Raw genomic sequence first — 19,143 nt, 5'->3', positions numbered from 1 at the left:
CAAGAAACACTAGGCCAATTCTAAACTTCCCCAGGAAGCATAAAAAGCAAGGTGTTAATTCACCACAAAAGCAAACATGCCCTAAAGTTTCACATTTATATTAATATATTAATATAAATATGCATGTTTCAAGTTATATTATGAGGAATGAGCAGGGTGTGTTTCAACATTGAGGTCAGAGAGAGCTACATGAAGATCACCTGGCTCAAAAATCAGGAGTCCACCCATCACCATGTTGACAGCAGTGGATGATTTGAATCTGACCTCCTGGCATTCTGATTCAGTGTGCACATGTGGCCTGCATGATGAGTGGACAAGCCTGATTTTGTGCTCAGTTGATCTTCTTGTTAGGGTTCAACTTACATGTGGCTCCATGGATATCATACACGCATGTCATGGCATGTGAACTGATTTCGCATGCAACCTGTGGTAAGTAATGATTCCTTGTTCCTCTAATAGTAATATTTGATAAGTGTAGTTAGCCCTCCTGCTTCCTGACTTTGTTGAAAACCATCACTTGCATGCCTCTCCAAATCCGGTCCCCTTTTTATGCAACTAATCTGCAATTTGTCTCATGAAGATTGAATAATGTCCTTTCACCACTGAAAGACATGCTCCAATTCATTTCTTCAATGCTTTTGTTGCCTGTACGTTTTGCTGCAATGAATACTGTTAAGCTTCAGCTAATTAAATCTGCACATTCAGTTTATGTTTTTCCTTATCCTTTTCTTGCAGAAATTCCAGATAATGAGTATATTAAATATTTTGCCCCAGAATTTTCCTTGAAGATTCAGAATGGCAATATAGTAGGCAGTTTTTTGTTTTTTTGAACTCATTTTGCTATCATTTATTAATCAATGTTCAAGAAACTAGGGCTCAACTTGGAAAAATGCATTTTGTTCATCAATTTAAACCAGGCACGAGGGGCCTGGCTGTATTGAGATTAGTTGGCTGAGTTCCAAAGTCGATCATCGGGTTTTTGAACATTGATCCGATAGAGCTTGTACGTTCACTTTCTTCTAATCTCTTCAGCTCTGCATTTTCATTAATGGTGCAGGAGAATCTGAATAGCAAGTCATACCTTGGCACAATCAAAATGCAAGTCCTGGAAAGCTTACGGTGTATCCAACATGCCCCTAGTGTACAGATGCAGGAGGTAAGTTAGCTAAGGCCTTTTGATTGGAAAGGAAGGATTTCAAGTGTCCCAGTGTTATAATTGGTAATCATTGATATGTATTCGTTTGTGCCATTATGTGAAACCTCTGAAACATCCTTCAACTGTATTTTAACCATGCCCTTCATGTCAAGCCGGCCCACTGGCCATACAGGCCTGGCTTATCAAGGGATGGGTTCTGTTCAAGTTATTCCATGAAGGTAATGGTGGCCGTAATGGCTATCGCCATTACTGTTATGATACGGGCCAGAACGGCTGTGCCGCTACAGCCGTAACAAGGCGGTGAGGGTCCATTTTTCCATAATGGCCAGCCCTGTAATGCATAATGGTTACCACCATTACCGTTACATAATTGTTTTGGGATACCATGGTTCTGTTGGTTGGGTCAGGTGTAGAAGTTCTTGCCTCAATAGGTGTCAGGGCTTGGATCTAAGTCATTAGTTTGTTGGGTAATGTTGAGCTGGGCCTGGCCCAGGCCACCATGATAATAGTGCATGTTAGTGGTATGTATGTTTGTTGCAAAACATTATTATGGATATTGAAACTGCATCTATGGCTGAGCTCAGGCGTGCTGAACTTTTATTTGATATGGGCTCAGGCCTAGAAAAGTTGCCCTGCTCGCGTGGTTTGGGCTCATGCTGATGCAGGCATAGTCCATCGATGCCCCTAGAGGTTATATACAATATTATGCTATCGGATACACAGTCTTCAGTGAATGCAACTCTTTTCTGTACACAAATTTTGCTCAGCTCTGAGAAAATTGGTCCGCAGAGTGGAAACGCTGAGATGATTGTCAAGTATGGGCCAGTTTTGATGCACCTGAAAATGTGAACAGGCTTATGTGATGGCCTGTTGTTGGGAATGAGAATCACAGTTTGGGGCGTCCTCTCCAGCAAGCATTTAGTGCAATCCACAATCCAAGTTTCAGGAATGTAAAAAGGCCCGCTATATTGACTGCGGATGCACAATTTCTACCACCTGTAATCTTCAGTGCATTCAAACAGGTGTGATGGTTAGATAACTGAGGGGAGATGTGGGTGATTCATAGTTCAAAAACCCAAATACTTAGACTTTATTATGTCCAGCTAGGTTGGTTTGACTCAAAGACTTGATCGAGTCAGTTACTTGATTCGCTTTCGATAAGATATGATGTGTGGCTTGGCGAGAACCAACTTAGGGTGGAGTTTCCTAGGCTTGTTAGACTTTCCATGGATGTAGACATCTTGTTTGCCCATTGTTTCTCCGCATCGGGCGAGGATGTTGTTTGGTCCCCCTCATGGAGGAGGAACTTCAACAATGAGGAAGTGGAGGAATTTTCTCGGCTTTTGGCCCAGATGCAAGGTGTGCGTCTGTTGCCAGGAGAGGAGGAAGATGAGTTGGTGTGGAACAAGGCAAAGTCAGGGGTCTGTTCTTTGTATGATATGATTGCTCGAGCCTTGTCATTCGAGTGCTGTCGTCACATTGGATTCGTGCCCGACCTTCAAAGGTTGGGCCCTTTGCTTGGTTGGTGGGGAGGAATAGAGTCCTTACAATCGACTATCTTTGGAAGAGATCAATGATCCTCCCCAACATTTGCATTTTGTCGATTTAAGGAGCAGAGTTGGAAGACCATTTCTTCATTCATTGCTCCTTCACCAAATCTGTGTTGGAATGTCTTTTTTTTTATGCCTTTAAAGTTCCTTGGGTGATGCCGAGAACTGTCAAATGCCTCCTTGCATGGCATGGAGGTGAATTCAGGAAAAAAAGGAAAAGGTGGAGGCTGGCTAGCCTTATTGGCTGGTCTGTGGGCCTTGTGGGAAGAAAGGAACAATCGATCTTTTCAAAATTAGATCAAGCCTCCTTCGGAAGTTTTCAGAAGGGATTTTCTCCTTGTTTTGGAGTGGGATTGTTAATTTTTGTTTTCTTTTCCCTTGGGCTTCGGCTTTAGTCTTTGTATAGTTTTTGGCCTTCTGGCTTTTAATAAATTTTATCACTTAAAAAAATAGTTATAAATATTTAAGATAGCCATCTTTAGGCAAAATATATAAAATAGTTGAAAAGGCATAGCCTGTAAGCTAGTTGGAGACCTTTGCTTCCCCAAGAAAGGTTGTGCAGGACATGAAATTCAAATATGATGTGCGAGATTTCAGGCTTAAGATCACGTTCGTTCAGAAACAATTACACAAATTCCATATCCCACATGAAAGTCCAAATATTTAATTGAGGGGACTCCATGCGGGTCCAGGCCTACACATGTTAGGGTTGGATCACTAAAAATTATGAACCAAACGATACTTAAAGATAAGAAATAATCATCCACACATGCACAGTAATTAGTCCCTAATCCAAGGGATTCACTAATTTCAACTCAAGGAACCCTAGGGTGAAAAAAAAGGCAAATAAATTAAGGGTAATGCAATCCAGGGTTAAGGTTTATGAAAATAGGTATGAAAAGGGGAAAATAAGAGAAAACCTGAACCAGGAGACAATTCCCGCGAGCGGATAGTGAGCCAGGGCCTGACGCACGTGCGCACTAGCCTGGCCGCATGTGCGAGCGGGTCCCAAACCCAGAAATCGATTGCTTGGCCCTGGTCGGCCAGGGGTGGGCTCTAAACCCCCAAAGTTTCAGAGTGATTCGAGCTACGGGCTGTGCGTGGTGCTTTGCCGAAATTTCAGCCCTCTTGCGGGGCCAGATTCTGGAAGCTGGCTGTAGGGAGACGATCCGTTGCAAAACTGATGGAATCGAGGCAAGGATGGCTGTAATTGAGATATATGGATGGAAGAGGGTAGGGGTGGATGGGGATAGATGTGGCTTCGCACCATGGTAGTTAGCCCTTCGAAAAGGGAGGGCTTCGCACCCACTTAAATTTTTCCACAACTCAGAAACTCAGAGAGCAGAAAAACACGCAGGAATTTTTATTCAACTTCAATATATCCAAAGAATTACAAGAGGTGCCTATTTATAAGAAAACCCTATATCCCAAAACTCGCGCCATGTGCGCAACCTATTATTTGGCGATGAAGTAAACTAAAATAAAAACCAATCAAAGAAATCTAAAGCATTCATGATGTTCTAAATAATATAAATAATCAAAACCTAAAATATGAACTTAATCCGACTAGTGGGCCACGATCATGAGATTCCATAATGGGCTTTATTTGACCATCGGGCCCACTCTTTTGAACTACGTCTTCTAACCAGGAGGCCCTCCTTGGACGTCGTCATTGAGCCAGATCGACGGTGAGGCCCTCCTCTGTGCGTACGTGCGTAGGGGGCGGCGTGGGTGCGCGTGTTGTCCCCATCAATTCTCCCCGGCTGCAAGATTTTGTCACTGGCAAATTAAAACTCCTGAACCGCTCCAGGATGTCAGGATCAAGTCTCTAAAGCTCCTCCTCGGTGAGCCACGTGCTGTTTGAAGCTAGGTGTGACTTCCTTTTAACCAGGTACGTCTGAAATCCGCCGTCCAACGTTGAAACTATCTGATGGTCCAGGGTATCCTCTATCTCCTCTCTAGGTATGTGAAGGCTAGGTATGAGAGGTGGAGGCTGGGAAGAAAGGTTGGGAAGAGTAGGTATAGGAGGTAGAAGCTGGGAAAATGGGTTGGGATGGGTAGGTATGGGACGTATAGGCTGGGAAGAAGGGTTGGGAGGAGGCCATGGATCAAGGGAAAGGTCTGGGGAATTAGGATGGTTAGGCAAAAGGCTGGACAATGCATCAATGGCTCCTTAAAATGCAACTAGATCCTCCACATTGAATGTGGAACTAATTCCCATGGAGGGTGGAAGATTTGCCACATATGCATTGAGACCGTTTCGTTTTATAATTTTGAAAGGTCCAGCGCTATGCGTGTGTAACTTACGAATGGCCCCCGCAGGATACCGCTCGGGCCTGATGTGGATCATCACAGTCCCTTACATTGAATTCCTTAAAACATTAATGCTGGTCTGCAGAAAATTTGTAATGTTCATTACTAGTAGTGATTGTTTGCCTGATTTCTTGATTCCATGAATGAATATGATGCGTAAAAGACTCTGCAGGCTCTGATGGCCTATGAGATAGTGACATAGGGACAAGATCAATAGGTTTCTCACAGAACCAGTAACGACTTCATAAGGACTGAGACCTGTGGACCTATCGACAGAACTAATAAACGCGAACTCGGCTGTTGGTATTACGGTGTCCCATGTTCTGGTGTGCTCTATATCCCTCCTAGGGAGAGACTCATCCGGTATATTATCAGGAAAGACATCATGAAACTCATCCACTACCGGAATGGCCTCAGTGGGTAACTCTACACTAGCCTCTGGTGCACTCTCTCCAGCCACAAGGCCGCACATGTCGTACTCCTCAAAAGAGTGGTCTTGATGTCCCTCATGGGGTGGGTGCACGGGTGCACGCCCATAACTGATTCTTTGGTCAACTCCATTCACTGATCTATCCTCCTGGCCACCTGCTTGAGATTGGACATCCACCCAATGGTGGGATTTGTCCCGGCGGAGGCCTTTAGTTGGGTAATGCGCACATCAAATTGATCAAAGCGTTGGTCTATATGTCGTTCCCAGCGCTTACCCAAAGACTCGATCTGGGACAGTTTGTTTAATGATTCCAATAGTTGCTCCATGTTTAGTGTAGGGTGCAAGCCAAAACCATGCCCTGTACGTGTGGGCATACACTTGCTAACTCCACCTAAGGACTTTCTATGACGACTATATGCAACTAAATAGGACTAAATGATCCTATGAGACTCTATATGAGGGAAACTACGCAGTGCTACTAAAATCCAGCAACATAGTTGTCAAAATAAGGGAATAACAAAAAGTTACAACAATATGAATTGCTAACTTACTGCTAACAGAAATTTCAGCAACTAATATCAGGGACTACGGTCTTCTAACAACTGTATGTGATGAACTGGATGCATGAAGGACTCAAACAAACTAACCCTAAACATGTAATGTATTCCCCTATAAGAACCCTAGGCTCTGATACCAAATTTGATGCAGGACATGAAATTCAAATATGATGTGCGAGATTTTAGGCTTAAGATCATGTTAGTTCAGAAAAAATTACACAAATTCCATATCCCACATGAAAGTCGAAACATTCAATTAAGGGGAATTCATGCGGGTCCAAGCCTACACATGTTATGGCTGGATCAATAAAAATTATGAACCAAACAATACTCAAAGATAAGAAATAATCATCCACACATGCACAGTAATCCGTTCCTAATCCAAGGGATTTACTAATTTCAACTCAAGGAACCCTAAGGTGAAGAAAAATGGCAAATAAATTAAGGGTAATGCAATCTAGGGTTAGGGTTTATGACAAGGTATCCCAAATAGGTTATGTATCGGCCGTAACGGCCGATACGTAACGGTAACGGTGGGGCCCGTTACGCGATACGGGGGCGTAACGGGCGATGGGCCGATATTGTAACCGTAACGGCCGTTACGGGGCCGTTACGGGCCATAACGGCCGTTACGGACCCGTAACGGCTGTTACGGGCCTTGAAAAAAAAAAGGAAAAAAAAGAAGAAAAAAACTTACCTTTCTTCTTCTCTTTCTTCTTCTTCTTCTTCTTCTTCTTCCTCTTCTTGGACAGCTGCGGCCCTGCTGCGGCTGCGCCGTTTTCTTCTTCTTCTCTCTCTCTCTCTCTCTCTCTCTCTCTCTGTTCTTTCCCTCTTTCCCTCTTTTTTCTTTTCTTCTCTTCTTTCCCTCTTTTTTCTTTTCGGTTTCCCTCTGTCCTCTTTTTTTTTTGGTTGCAGGTGTACCTAAGCTGGTGTAGGTACGTGTCACGCTGAGACGAGCGCTGACACTCCTCGAGCTCCGAGTTGTACGAACGGTTCAAAGGAGATCAAAGTTATATGGGCTCCATAGTGATGTATTTATTATGTCTACACCGTTCATCTATTTTTAAATATCATTTTAGAGCATTACCCAAAAAATGAATCGTATCCAAAGATCGTCTGGACACACCAAAAATAGCAGCGGAGATGATGATTTTCACCGTTAAACATTTCGTAGGCCCACCTTAACATTTATTTTCCATCAAATCTGTTCATAAGGTCAAAAAGACCTGAATGAAGAGGAAAAACAAATTTCGTATTGATCCAAAAGTTCTGTGATCCCAAAAAAGGTTTCAATGGTAGACGTTCAATCCCCCACTGCTTTTTGCAGTGTGGTCCACTTGATAATTAGATTTGTATTATTTTTGGTATCAAGCCTTGAGACGATCTCATCAAATGAATGGACGGTTTAGATATAACACATTCATCACGGGTGGGGCCCAAAAAACTAGCACAATCCGAGTCCCGCCTAATTCGGGCCCTTAAAAAATTGTACACGAGACATATATTAACTTAAAATTTACCAATTAAATTATGAAGTGCAATTGCTAACTCACAATGCCAAAATCAAGTTATTTGAATAGTTTTAATTGTTATTTTGTGGACTTTTATTTTTAAAAATAGGGCCTTTTGTTTTGTTTTGTTTTTTTTTTTTTCATGATTCACTATCCAATAAATGTCCACCAATACATAAGTGGGATAATAGCAATAAATTGCATGAATTTGAGGCTAATTTGGGGCATAGATTGGTCCTCCAAGTTAGCTCGAAATTGGCAACGCCATCTACCTGAATTTAATTTCATTTTTTTTAAAGAACTATTGGGAGAAAGATATTAAATTGTTAAGTATATATAAATTAGATATTTAGAAAATTAAATATATGAATTTTGTAGTCAAATTCAGGTTACCTGGTTCAAAAATTAATCAGACAGTCCGATACAACTTCTCACTAAAGAGTGGACCGTTACACCACCATAAACATGTTCCAATTTATAAATGAATGCATATTTGGAATGCTTAGAATATTCTGGATTTAATCCATATTTTTTCATATTTTTTTGGCAAAAAAAATTTACACCGTTACGGGCCGTTACGCCCCCGTATCCGTATCGGTTTTGGAGGGCACCGTTACGCCAACCGATACCGATACGGGATACCTTGGTTTATGAAAATAGATATGAAAATGGGAAAATAAGAGAAAACCTGAACAATGAGACAATTCCCGCGAGCGGATGGTGGGCCAGCGCCTGGCGCACGTGCGCACTAGCTTGGCCGCCTGGAAATCGATTCCTTGGCCCTGGTTGGCCAGGGGTGGGCACCAAACCCCCAAAGTTTCAGGGCGATCCGAGCTATGGGCTGTGCACGGTGCTCTGCCGAAGTTTTAGCCCTCCTGTAGGGCCAGATTCTGGATGCTGGCTGTAGGGAGAGGATCCGCTGCAAAACTGATGGAATCGAAGCGAGGATGGCTGTAGAAGGTGAGATATGTGGATGAAAGATGGTAGGGGTGGATAGGGATAGATGTGGCTTCGCACCACGGTATTTAGCCCTTTGAAAAGGGAGGGCTTCGCACCCACTTGAATTTTTCCATAATTTAGAAACTCAGAGAGCAGAAAAACACGCAGGAATTTTTATTCAACTTCAATGAATCTAAAGAACTACAAGGGGTTCCTATTTATAAGAAAACCCTATACTCCAAAACTCACGCCATGTGTGCAACTTATTACTTGGCGATGGAGTAAACTAAAATAAAAACCAATCAAAGAAATCTAAAACGTTCCTGAAGTTCTAAATAATATAAATAAGCAAAACCTAAAATATGAACTTAATCCGATTAGTGGGCCACGATCATGAGATCCCATGATGGGCTTTACTTAACTATCGGACTCTCTCTTTTGAACCAAAACTCCGTCTTCTAACTAGGAGGCCCTCCCTGGACATCGTCATCAAGCCAGATCGATGGTGGGGCCCTCCTCCATGTGTACGTGCGTAGGAGGCGGCGTGCGTGCGCGTGTGCATGTTATGTCCCCATCAAGTTTGTTTAATGACTCTAGTAGTTGCTTCATGTTTAGTGTAGGGTGCACATCAAAACCGTGACCCATACGTGTGGGCATACACTTGCTAACTCTACCTAAGGACTTTCTATGACGACTATATTCAACTAAATAGGACTAAATGATCCTATGAGATTCTATATGAGGGAAACTATGCAGTGCTACTAAAATCCAGCAACATAGTTGTCGAAGTAAGGGAATAACAGAAAGTTACAGCAATGTGAATTGCTAACTTCCTGCTAATGGAAATTTCAGCAACTAATATCAGGGACTGCGGACTTCTAACAACTATATGTGATGAACTGGATGCATGGAGGACTCGAACAAACTAACCCCAACATGTAATGTATTCCCCTATAAGAATCCTAAGTTCTGATACCAAATTTGATACAGGACATGAAATTCAAATATGGTGTGCGAGATTTCAGGCTTAAGATCACGTTAGTTTAGAAACAATTACACAAATTCCATATCCCACATGAAAGTCCAAACATTCAATTAGGGGGAATCCATGCGGGTCTAGGCCTACACACGTTAGGGCTGGATCAATAAAAATTATGAACCAAACGATACTCAAAGATAAGAAATAATCATCCACACATGCACAGTAATCAGTCCATAATCTAAGGGATTCACTAATTTCAACTCAAGGAACCCTATGACGAAGAAAAAGGGCAAATAAATTAAGGGTAATGCAATCTAGGGTTAAGGTTTAATGAAAATAGGTATGAAAATGGGAAAAATAAGGAGGAAATATGAACCTAGGATAGTCCGTGCGTGTGGGTAGCGGGCCAGGGCTTGGCGCACGTGCGCAAGAGCCTGTCCGCACGTACAAGTGTGGCCCGATTCCCCGAACCGACTCTTATGGTCTGGTCGGCTACGGGAGGACTCCAAAACCCTTGATTTTCAGCTCGATTCGAGATGCGGTCCGTGCGTGGTGCTCCGCTGAAGTTTTTGCCTTCCTGCAGGGCCAGATTCTAAAAACTAGCTCTAGGGAGAAGAATTGCTGCAAAAATTGGCGGATTCGAAGCGAGGATGATTGTAGAAGTATGGATGATAGGCGATAGGGGCGGATTGGATAGATGTGGCTTCGCACCATGGTAGTTAGCCTTTCGATGAAGGGATGGCTTCGCACCCACTTGAATTTTTTCACAATTCAGAAACTCAAAGAGTTGAAAAAAACTTGCAGGAATTTTTATTCAACTTTAATGAATCCAAAGAACTACAAGAGGTGCCTATTTATAAGAAAACCCTATACTCCAAAACTCACGCCATGTGCGCAACCTATTACTTGGCGATGAAGTAAACTAAAATAAAAACCAATCAAAGAAATCTAAAGCGTTTATGATGTTCTAAATAATATAAATAAGCAAAACCTAAATTATGAACTTAATCCGACTAGTGGGCCACGATCATGAGATCTCATGATGGGCTTTACTTAACTATTGGGCCCAATCTTTTGAACCAAAACTCCGTCTTCTAACAAGGAGGCCCTCCCTGGATGTCGTCATCGAGCCAGATCAACGGTGGGGCCCTCCTCTGTGCGTACGTGCGTAGGGGGGGACTCACTAGTTTATTTTGTGTTTTTCTTAGTGAAGTTTTTTTTTTTTTCCCTTGATCTTCAAAATAAAAGAAAAAATAAAAATAAATTCACCTACTTGTTTGCACTTCTATTGAATAAACTAGTTGACCATGCGTGCCACTTAGTTCAAAGTCATCATGAGTCATGTTGAATTGGCCAAGTCAACTAGTGATTGGAGTCTTGTCAATTCGTGAACCGGTCAATCATATTCATGAGCAAGCTTCAAAATCTCATTTTAGTCTAATTGACTTGACCGATTTCATGACAATTATTCAGTCGTAGATGTTTTTAGGAGTATCTAGAGGGAAAAGCCAGTCACGAGTCATGTACAAAAAGCTATTAATGAGAATCTTTCATGTTTTAAATCCTTGCAAGGGAATAGAAACGATGAAAATCTTGAATAACATAGAAATGCTAAAAAGATTGCTAAGAAAGTAGTGACGCTAAACTTAAGGCTTATGAGGATCTTAACAATAGAGTGGAGACGAGAAAGATGTCTTCAAATTTGTTAGAATGAGAGAGGATGAGTAGGGACCTAGATAATGTTAGATGCATCAAGGGTGATGACCAGAAGGTACTAGTAAAGGTCAATGAGATCAATGAAAGGCAATGAGGCTATTTTTACAACTTTTTAAATGACAACCACTCTGAGAGCATATGGATACAAGGAATTATAAGCTTAAATGATGTCAAAGGCCGTGGATACTTTTGTAGGATTACAATTTCTGAAGCGAAAGGAACTCTGAGAAAGATGAAAATAGGAAAGGTTGTTGGATGAGATGGTACAATAGACGTTAGGAAGTGTATGGGAGATATTGGGTTATTTTGGTTGACACAGTTTTTTTTTTTTTTTTGGAGCATTGACATTTAATCGACTTAGGCCGCAACCAAGGAATACAAAATACAAACGAAAAGATTTACAAAAAGAGAATTACAACTCTTGCCAATTGAGAGGAAAATGGGCAATAACTTTTGGTGCAACCAGTGTTTTAAATATCGACGATATCAGCCGATATATCCCACGATATATCTTGTTATCCCACCTGTACGATACAAAACGCACAAGTAGTGCCGATATATCCCACCTATTCGATCCAATGAGCATTTTCGATTTTTTTTTTTTTGTAAATCATGTTAAACCAATGTCAAATGGTTACAAATTTATGATTATTCATGTTTTCCATGAAAAATCGTGGATTTGGAACTTCGATTTCGAGATTTGGGAGAGATGGGTCAAGTTGCGGAAAATTAAGAAAAATCAAAATTTCTTAATTTCTCGCAAATTAGTTGCAATCTTTACATGCAAACACAAAATTAAACATGTATGTAACCTGATCTTGTGATACTTATTTTGCTTTTGAATGTATTGCTTATGTTTTCATACATGTCTTCTTACGTTTATAAATTTTATGAATGGACTTTGAATATACTTGCATCGGTGCAGTTGGAAAGCGCATATATTAGGACCCCATACAAAGGAAACCCCTATTATGTGCACTTTTTTTGTAATGTCGCAGAAAATACACTTGATAGAATGAGGCGAAAGTTACACCTTAGTCCATAGCTCAAGTGGTAGATTGAGTGAAGATACCTCGTTTCAACATTGAGGTCTTGGTATCGATTCCCTAGTGGGGGTGGCTAACAGTGGAGTGTTTACTGACAGTGGGGTGTACTAACAAGCTAACACCCCCACCCCCCCCCCCCCCCCCCTAAAAAAAATAAAAAAAAATGAGGCTAAAGTTTATCTCGACCTGACCCAAATATATGAACAAAGTAGGTGCAAGCAAACACTTTGGGAGGAAAAAAAATACTGGTTGATTAGGAAATAACAACTAAAACGGACTTTTGCCATCTAAAACTGATGAAGACATCCTATTGATCAAATAACATGTAGTTAGAACTGCATCACCCCACCAATAAAACTATGGAACATTCATTTCTAACAATAAGGCTCGAGTAACGTTCACCGGATGTCTATTCTTGCGCTCAACCACCCCATTTTATTGCGGTGTGTAAGCAAAAAAAGTATGATGAATGATGCCCCGACTTTGCAAGTATGTTTGAAAATCTCGAGAAACAAATTCAAAGGCATTATCTGACCTTAACATGCACAATTTCGTACCAAATTGATTCTTTATTACACTATGAAAATTCAAAAATCCATTAAAGACTTCAGATCTATGTTTTATTAGATATAACCATGTCATTCTAGAATAATCATTAATAAAGATAACAAAGTACCTAAAACCTAACAAATTAAGAACTCAAACTGGTCCCCACACATCACTATGGACTAATTTAAAAGAAACATCACATTTTGAATTGAAGTGGACTTTGTGATGTTTACTTAGCTAGTTAGCTTGCATGCTTCGCACTCCAACTTGGACACCTTGGGAAGGGATGGAATGAGAATCTGTAGATTCTGAAGAGAAGGATGTCTAAGGAGATGATGCCATTGAATTGCCGAATTTGCAAGAAGTACTGCTACACCTACTGGTTCCTTCTCCAAGAAGTACAAACCATGCCCCTCATGACTTCCACCAATCGTCCTACCTGTTTTGAGGGCATGAAACACGCAATAAGAAGGAAAGAAGGGGACAACAATTCAAAGACCTTGTTAACTTACAAATAAAATGACTAAAATGAAAATTGGGTGCATACAGAACTGACTACGGAAGCACTGATGCATTAGATTTAGTACCAACACCAATGACATTAAACGACGTACTATTAGTTAAAGCAACCGACGTATTTGATGAAGCATAATTAAAGGAAGAAAAGAAACTGTGATTACCAGAGATATGGTTGGATGCCTCGATGATCCAAGATGGGGAGGAAGATGACAATAGGCATGCTTTACCTGATTGAGCAAAAGAGGCTGTAGAGGTGGATGCAACATTGTTGGATGGAGAGCCACTAGAAGAAGGAAAACATGCATATTCCTCTCGTGATAGTGAAACACTGATCTGATCACCATTGGGACTAGACAAAGTAAGAGTAGTGGATCTACCATATGAAGAAGCATCCTCAACTATAAGAACTTTTAGTCCTCAAGGGTTTTTCATGAAGATCCCAGCAGAAGTCCACCGTATGATTTATTAGGCCACAATGAGTACGCATATGCTCTCCTCTCCCACCACGACTACCTCTACCTCTCCCTGATAATCTACCACCTCTGCCTTTCAACACGTCGACGGTTGATTGGACTGTGAAGGAGAGCGTGTTAGTGGTACATATTTACCCAACCGGCTCGTGCTTTGTTCTTCTTCTCTGGACCAAACCGAGCCTTTTGAACACCTAATTTTCGGCCTCCAAACTTCTTACCATCTAAGAGCTTCACAACGCTCTTCCTCCAATCACATTCGGACAAACGCGAAACCCCGGTGATCGGTCGTGTCTCTCTCTGGGGATGACCACTTCCATCAACCTTCCTTGCCCTTCCAAAAACTCTTTCAAAGTTGATTGGAAGCGAATTGTCTAGAAAGCCCACCACGAATAGTGTTGGAAGCTCTGTTAACTCATTCGCCACCCACGAACCTTTCTTCTTCGACTCAGGCTTCCTCCCTTGGACCATCCAACCCCTTTGTCCTTCTCTATCTCCTCCCTAAACCCAGAGCTCTGAATCTCCTTTGATCTGGCATCACCCCCTTGGACCACTAACGCTTTAGCCTTCAGGTCGACCGCTGCTTTTGAGATTCTGCCTCCCAATGCGTTTTTTTTTTTTTTTTTTTTCTGCCACTCCATGTTGGTTGACAAAGTTCAATGAAAATGGCGAAGAATGAAGGAATAGTATAGTGGTGCCTATTTATAAGAATAAAGGAGACATGCAGAGTTGCACTAATTATCGTGGGATGAAACTTATGGGCCATACTATAGAACTTTGGGAGAGTGATAGAGCAAAGACTAAGGCATGAGCTGAATATATTAGAAAATCAATTTGGTTTCATGCCGAGGAAGTCTACCATGAAGTTATTTTCCTGCTTAGACAATTGATCGAGAAATATAGGGAGAGAAGGATCTCCATATGGTCTTTATTGACTTGAAAAAGCATACGATAATCCCTGGCGAGTTAAATCTGGTGGGTGTTGTCAAAAAACTGAGTTTCAAGAGGATATATTGACATGATTAAGGATATGTATGAGGGAGCTGCAACAAATGTGAGGGCCGTTGTGATACGGGCTGTGACGGCCGTTATGACCTTTTTTGTTTTGAAAAAAATTTGTATCGCCCCTGTAACGGCCATTACAGGCCAATTTTTTTTTTTTTTTTTGGTGGCAGCCATTACGACTTCGTAACATGTAATGGTTCCCACAGTTACCATTAGGTATATAACTGTTTTTTGAATTTCTTGCCACTAGTAGAGGGATAAGTGAGTTCTCAATAACCGTAGGCTTGCGCCAGGGGTTGGCATTGAGTCCATTCCTTATTGCATTGGTTATGGATGAGTCAACAAGGCATTTGTAGGAAGAGACCCCATGGTGTATGTTGTTTGCAGTCTGCAGATGACATAGTTTTGATTGACAAGCCAACGGAGGGTGTAAACACAAAGCTGGATCTGCGGAGGGGTGCTTTAGAATCCAAAGGATTTAAAATTAGTCAGACTGAAATAGATCATATGCAGTGCAATTTTAGTAACAATAGTAGTGGGAACAAGGAATTAGTTAAGATAGTTGACTAAGAAGTTTAGCAAAATGACCACTTTTGCTATCTGAGGCTGATAATTCATGAGAATGGAGAGATTGAGAAGGATGTTGCCCATGGAATTCAAGCAGGGTGGAAGAAATGGAAATGTGAATTTGTAGTTTTATATTGTTGTGTACCACTCAAACTGAAAGGGAAATCTTGTAGGATAGCCATAGGACCAGCCATGGTTCATGGGACAAAATGTTGGGCAGCTAAGGAACAACATGTTCATGGGATGAGTTTAGCTGAAATGAGGATGTTGAGATGGATGAGTGGCCAGCTGAGGAAGGATAGAATTAGAAATGAATGTGTTCTAGGGAACTTAGGAGTGGCACCAATAGGTAATAAGATGAGGGAAAGTAGACTTGGATGGTTTGATCATGTTCAATGGAGACCAAAAACTACACTGGTCAGGAGTGGGTACAAGTTGAAGGCTCTCAAAAGGGCAGGGGAAGGCCCAAAAGGACCTGGATGGAGTAGTAAGAGAAGACTTGATGACCTATGGTCTAACTGAAGGTATGGCCCTTGATAGAAGGGAATGGCATAACAGGATTCATGTAGCTGACCCCGGTTAATTAGGATAAGGCTCAGATGATGATGATGATGAATCAGAGTTTTAGAACTATGCGATAAACCACATCATTAGTCTCTAGGTCGTTAGCTGAACCAGTAGAGGCATTCATTCGTGGGAATGATCCAGGGTTTCGAGCCCACTTTGCTTACCATGCCTGGGGTGTAGGATCCTCCAAGGTTACTAAAAAATAAAATAAAATAAAAATAAATAAATAAATAAATAATTCACATTTCTCAAAACAAAATATTTTATGGTTTTTGTGGCAGGTTCCTCCCGACTTCTATATTCCTGATTTTGACGAAGATGAGCAGAATCCTGATGAACGAGTGGACCGTAAGTAAAACTTCGAGAGCCATGCACCTTGATGATCCTCTTCGTTTTCTCTTTTACTGCATACAACTGTACAAGTGAACTCTTATTCTGTTTGTGTAATAGATTGTCCAACATGAACTATCTTTCTTACATCCTGTGTAAAAACATGTTTATTACAGAGCACACACAAGATAAGCAAGTCCAGAGAGACGATGAATATTATGAAGGTGACAATGACAATGATCACAATATGGATGATGCAGTGTAAAGCTAAACCTTTACACACCAGTTTTTTTTTTTTGGGTGTAGAGCTGATTGCAGCCATTGATGTTAGCTTTTGATTTTCAATTTCTAGGTGATAATTTCTCAGATTAAACATTCAGCTGTAAATATTTCTGATCATTACTTTTTCTTTTTGCAAATCTTTTAATGTTGAGGCGACAATTTCTGCATTCTGTAAAAACTACATTTAACTAAGGCCTGTCTAAAAGAGAGTTAATCTCATTTTAGTTAATTGTAATTTATATCTTAGATATCATTGTTGTTAGTTATCAAGATTTATTTTCAATCACCAAAAAGAAATATGATTGAGGATGCAACTTAGGCAGGTTGGGTTGGGTTGAGGTCAACCCGAGCGCAACCCAAACCACAGGAAGACCCAACCTGCAACCCGACCTACCCGACCCAGATTCCAACCTGAGGTACCCAACTTGAATCCAACTAGTCCTCTATGCTCAACCCAACCCAACCCAAATACATGTGACCATTCCCAACCCGACCTAACCTGACCTGAATTTGCTCCACCCGAATTCAAATTGAGCAACCTGAACCCATCCCAAGGACTTGACAACCTGACCTGAACTCAGGCTGGATCAATCGGATTCAGGTTGATCTGAACCCAAGTTGCATTACTAAATATGATAACTAATACAATTACGATTGGTCAATCAAGGAACTCATTTTTTAAGTGGCACTCCCAAACAAGCCCTTGGTATTTAGATTTAGGAGCTTTCCTAAGCCTACATGCGTCTACAGGGCTGCTTATGCCCATGCCACAAAGTTTAGAGATTTAAGAGTTGGACCTAATGGTGTCATCCAAGTAATGGTTGCCAAATGGATGGTTAAAAGAAAAATAGTGAGTTATTCAAATTGCAAGTGAGAGATCAAGTGCATATCATCATCTGCTCAATGTAGCTTTTGAATATGCTACATCTGCAACTGGTCAGTGATTTGAACGGTCGGATGGATTGTGTACAACTATGCAGGTGTGGTGGATAAATGTTGGTAAATTTCCTTAAGGTCTACTCCTACAAACAATATTCAGATCTCGGATTCCAGTATTTACTAAAGAAACAGGTTGGCACATGCACTTTGAAATTCGGCATCCCAGTTGTGTATATTTATTTCTCATTCTATTTTAATTCCAAGTTAGAAAGCAAGCGTGATATCCAAGCCATGTGAATCCATCCTGGTTTTAAATGGTCTAGGCAAAGTTATAGGTGGTTGGCTCCTACCTTTCTCAAAAAAAAAAGAAAAAAAAAAGAACATGAGAGACAAAATATAAGAAACGAAGTGGTTTTTAAAACACGATGGGTGCTCTAGTGCTCTCACAGCGCTGTAAGTTATGGTGCTCCTACATTTATTGTTAAGCTCTCTGAGGGCTCTTGACAGGCTAGGAGAAGCATGCTAAGAGCTCAAATGAGATGCTCTTTTGTAGCCTTAGCACAATTCAAACCCAGCCGGCTTTCTAATTTTCTTCATAATTTTTTATTTTTTTAAAAAATATTTTATTATTATTATTATTTTTTTACACACGCACAATTTTCTTCATAATCGATGCACGAGAGGGCACGAAATTGGGGCGCGTTGCCTGCCAAAGCCTTTTGCAGGAACCATTTAGGAGAAGTTGGGTGGGGTCTACCATGATGTTTGTGAGAAATTCACCCCGTTCATCTGTTTTTTGGGCAGATCCAAAACTCAAGTGGGTTGCACGACAGAAAGCAGTGAGGATTGAACTTTGACCGTTGAAACAATTGTGGGGTCATAGAAGTTTTGGATCAGGCTTAAAATTTTGTATTTCCGGTTCATCCCAATAGGATTGAGCTTATGAACGGTATAGGTGGCATAAAAATAAAATAAAATAATAATAATAATCATGGCAGACCAAGGGAGATTTCAGCCGTAAGCACTACTGATAGACGGGTGGATTTCTCACAAAGATCATGTTGGCCCCACCTTTTCACACGAAGCTCCTGCAAACATGGATTGCCTACTGATTAACGCTTAAACATGTTGAGTAAACTCTATGGGGCACACTGTGATTTTTGTCTTTAGAATGCCTACTGTTGAAAACTTATTGAGGCCACATAAGTTCTAGAACAAGCTGATACTTGTGTTCTCACATCATCCATGTTTGCATGATCTTATGAACAAGTTGGTCATTCACCTGTTCTCGAACATATGGGTACTCGAACCCTTGACTTGGTGTTGAAATTCTTGTGAGTCTACCAACCAGGCAAGAGTAAGGACCTAATGCTGTTGACCCATCCATCTCCTATAAGGCAACACCATTAGTCGCACCGTTTTTAAAACAATTGCATATCTTCGTCAGTGTTGAGGGCCAAGAGTTTCTTGTGCCCTTGAATTTAATTGAGAGCGGATTGTCTATGTTAAGGCACAGGGCATTTCTGGTTGCTTCTCACTGGTCCACCTCATTGCCAATGACACCAGTTCACAAAACATCTCAATTTTCACTCTCTTGAATAGATTGTGTACTACACAACACAACTTTTAACGTGTGGTCCACTTAAGCTTTAGATCTGCCTTATTTTCAGGCTTATATCTTAAAATGATATGAAAAAAATGGACGGACAATGTGGATATAAGAAATACATCATGGTGGAGCCCACATAAAGTTCATACTTTGATTTTATTTTATT

General features: G+C 41.0%; 1 protein-coding gene across 2 annotated transcripts in view; it reads left to right on the top strand.

Moving 5' to 3' along the window:
• The window catches only part of LOC131251245 (histone deacetylase 9), an 81,786-nt gene extending 65,047 nt beyond the window's left edge, over positions 1 to 16,739 (top strand). The window contains exons 11-14 of one of the 2 annotated variants that reach the window (XR_009173686.1): positions 736 to 806; positions 1,058 to 1,219; positions 16,159 to 16,225; positions 16,384 to 16,454. Coding sequence is in view for 1 of the 2 variants with exons in the window: in XM_058251861.1 (XP_058107844.1) it covers positions 736 to 806; positions 1,058 to 1,156; positions 16,159 to 16,225; positions 16,384 to 16,472 (326 nt within the window). In the remaining variant the exon portion in view is untranslated. Of the gene's footprint in view, positions 1 to 735; positions 807 to 1,057; positions 1,220 to 16,158; positions 16,226 to 16,383 lie in introns of both variants that reach the window. The other variant, XM_058251861.1, reaches the window with a different exon arrangement.
• The last annotated feature ends 2,404 nt before the right edge of the window (positions 16,740 to 19,143 follow it).

The sequence above is a fragment of the Magnolia sinica genome, chromosome 1 (assembly GCF_029962835.1).
Source record: "Magnolia sinica isolate HGM2019 chromosome 1, MsV1, whole genome shotgun sequence".
Taxonomy (NCBI): Eukaryota; Viridiplantae; Streptophyta; class Magnoliopsida; order Magnoliales; family Magnoliaceae; genus Magnolia; species Magnolia sinica.
This window is presented reverse-complemented; position numbering and strand designations above follow the sequence as displayed.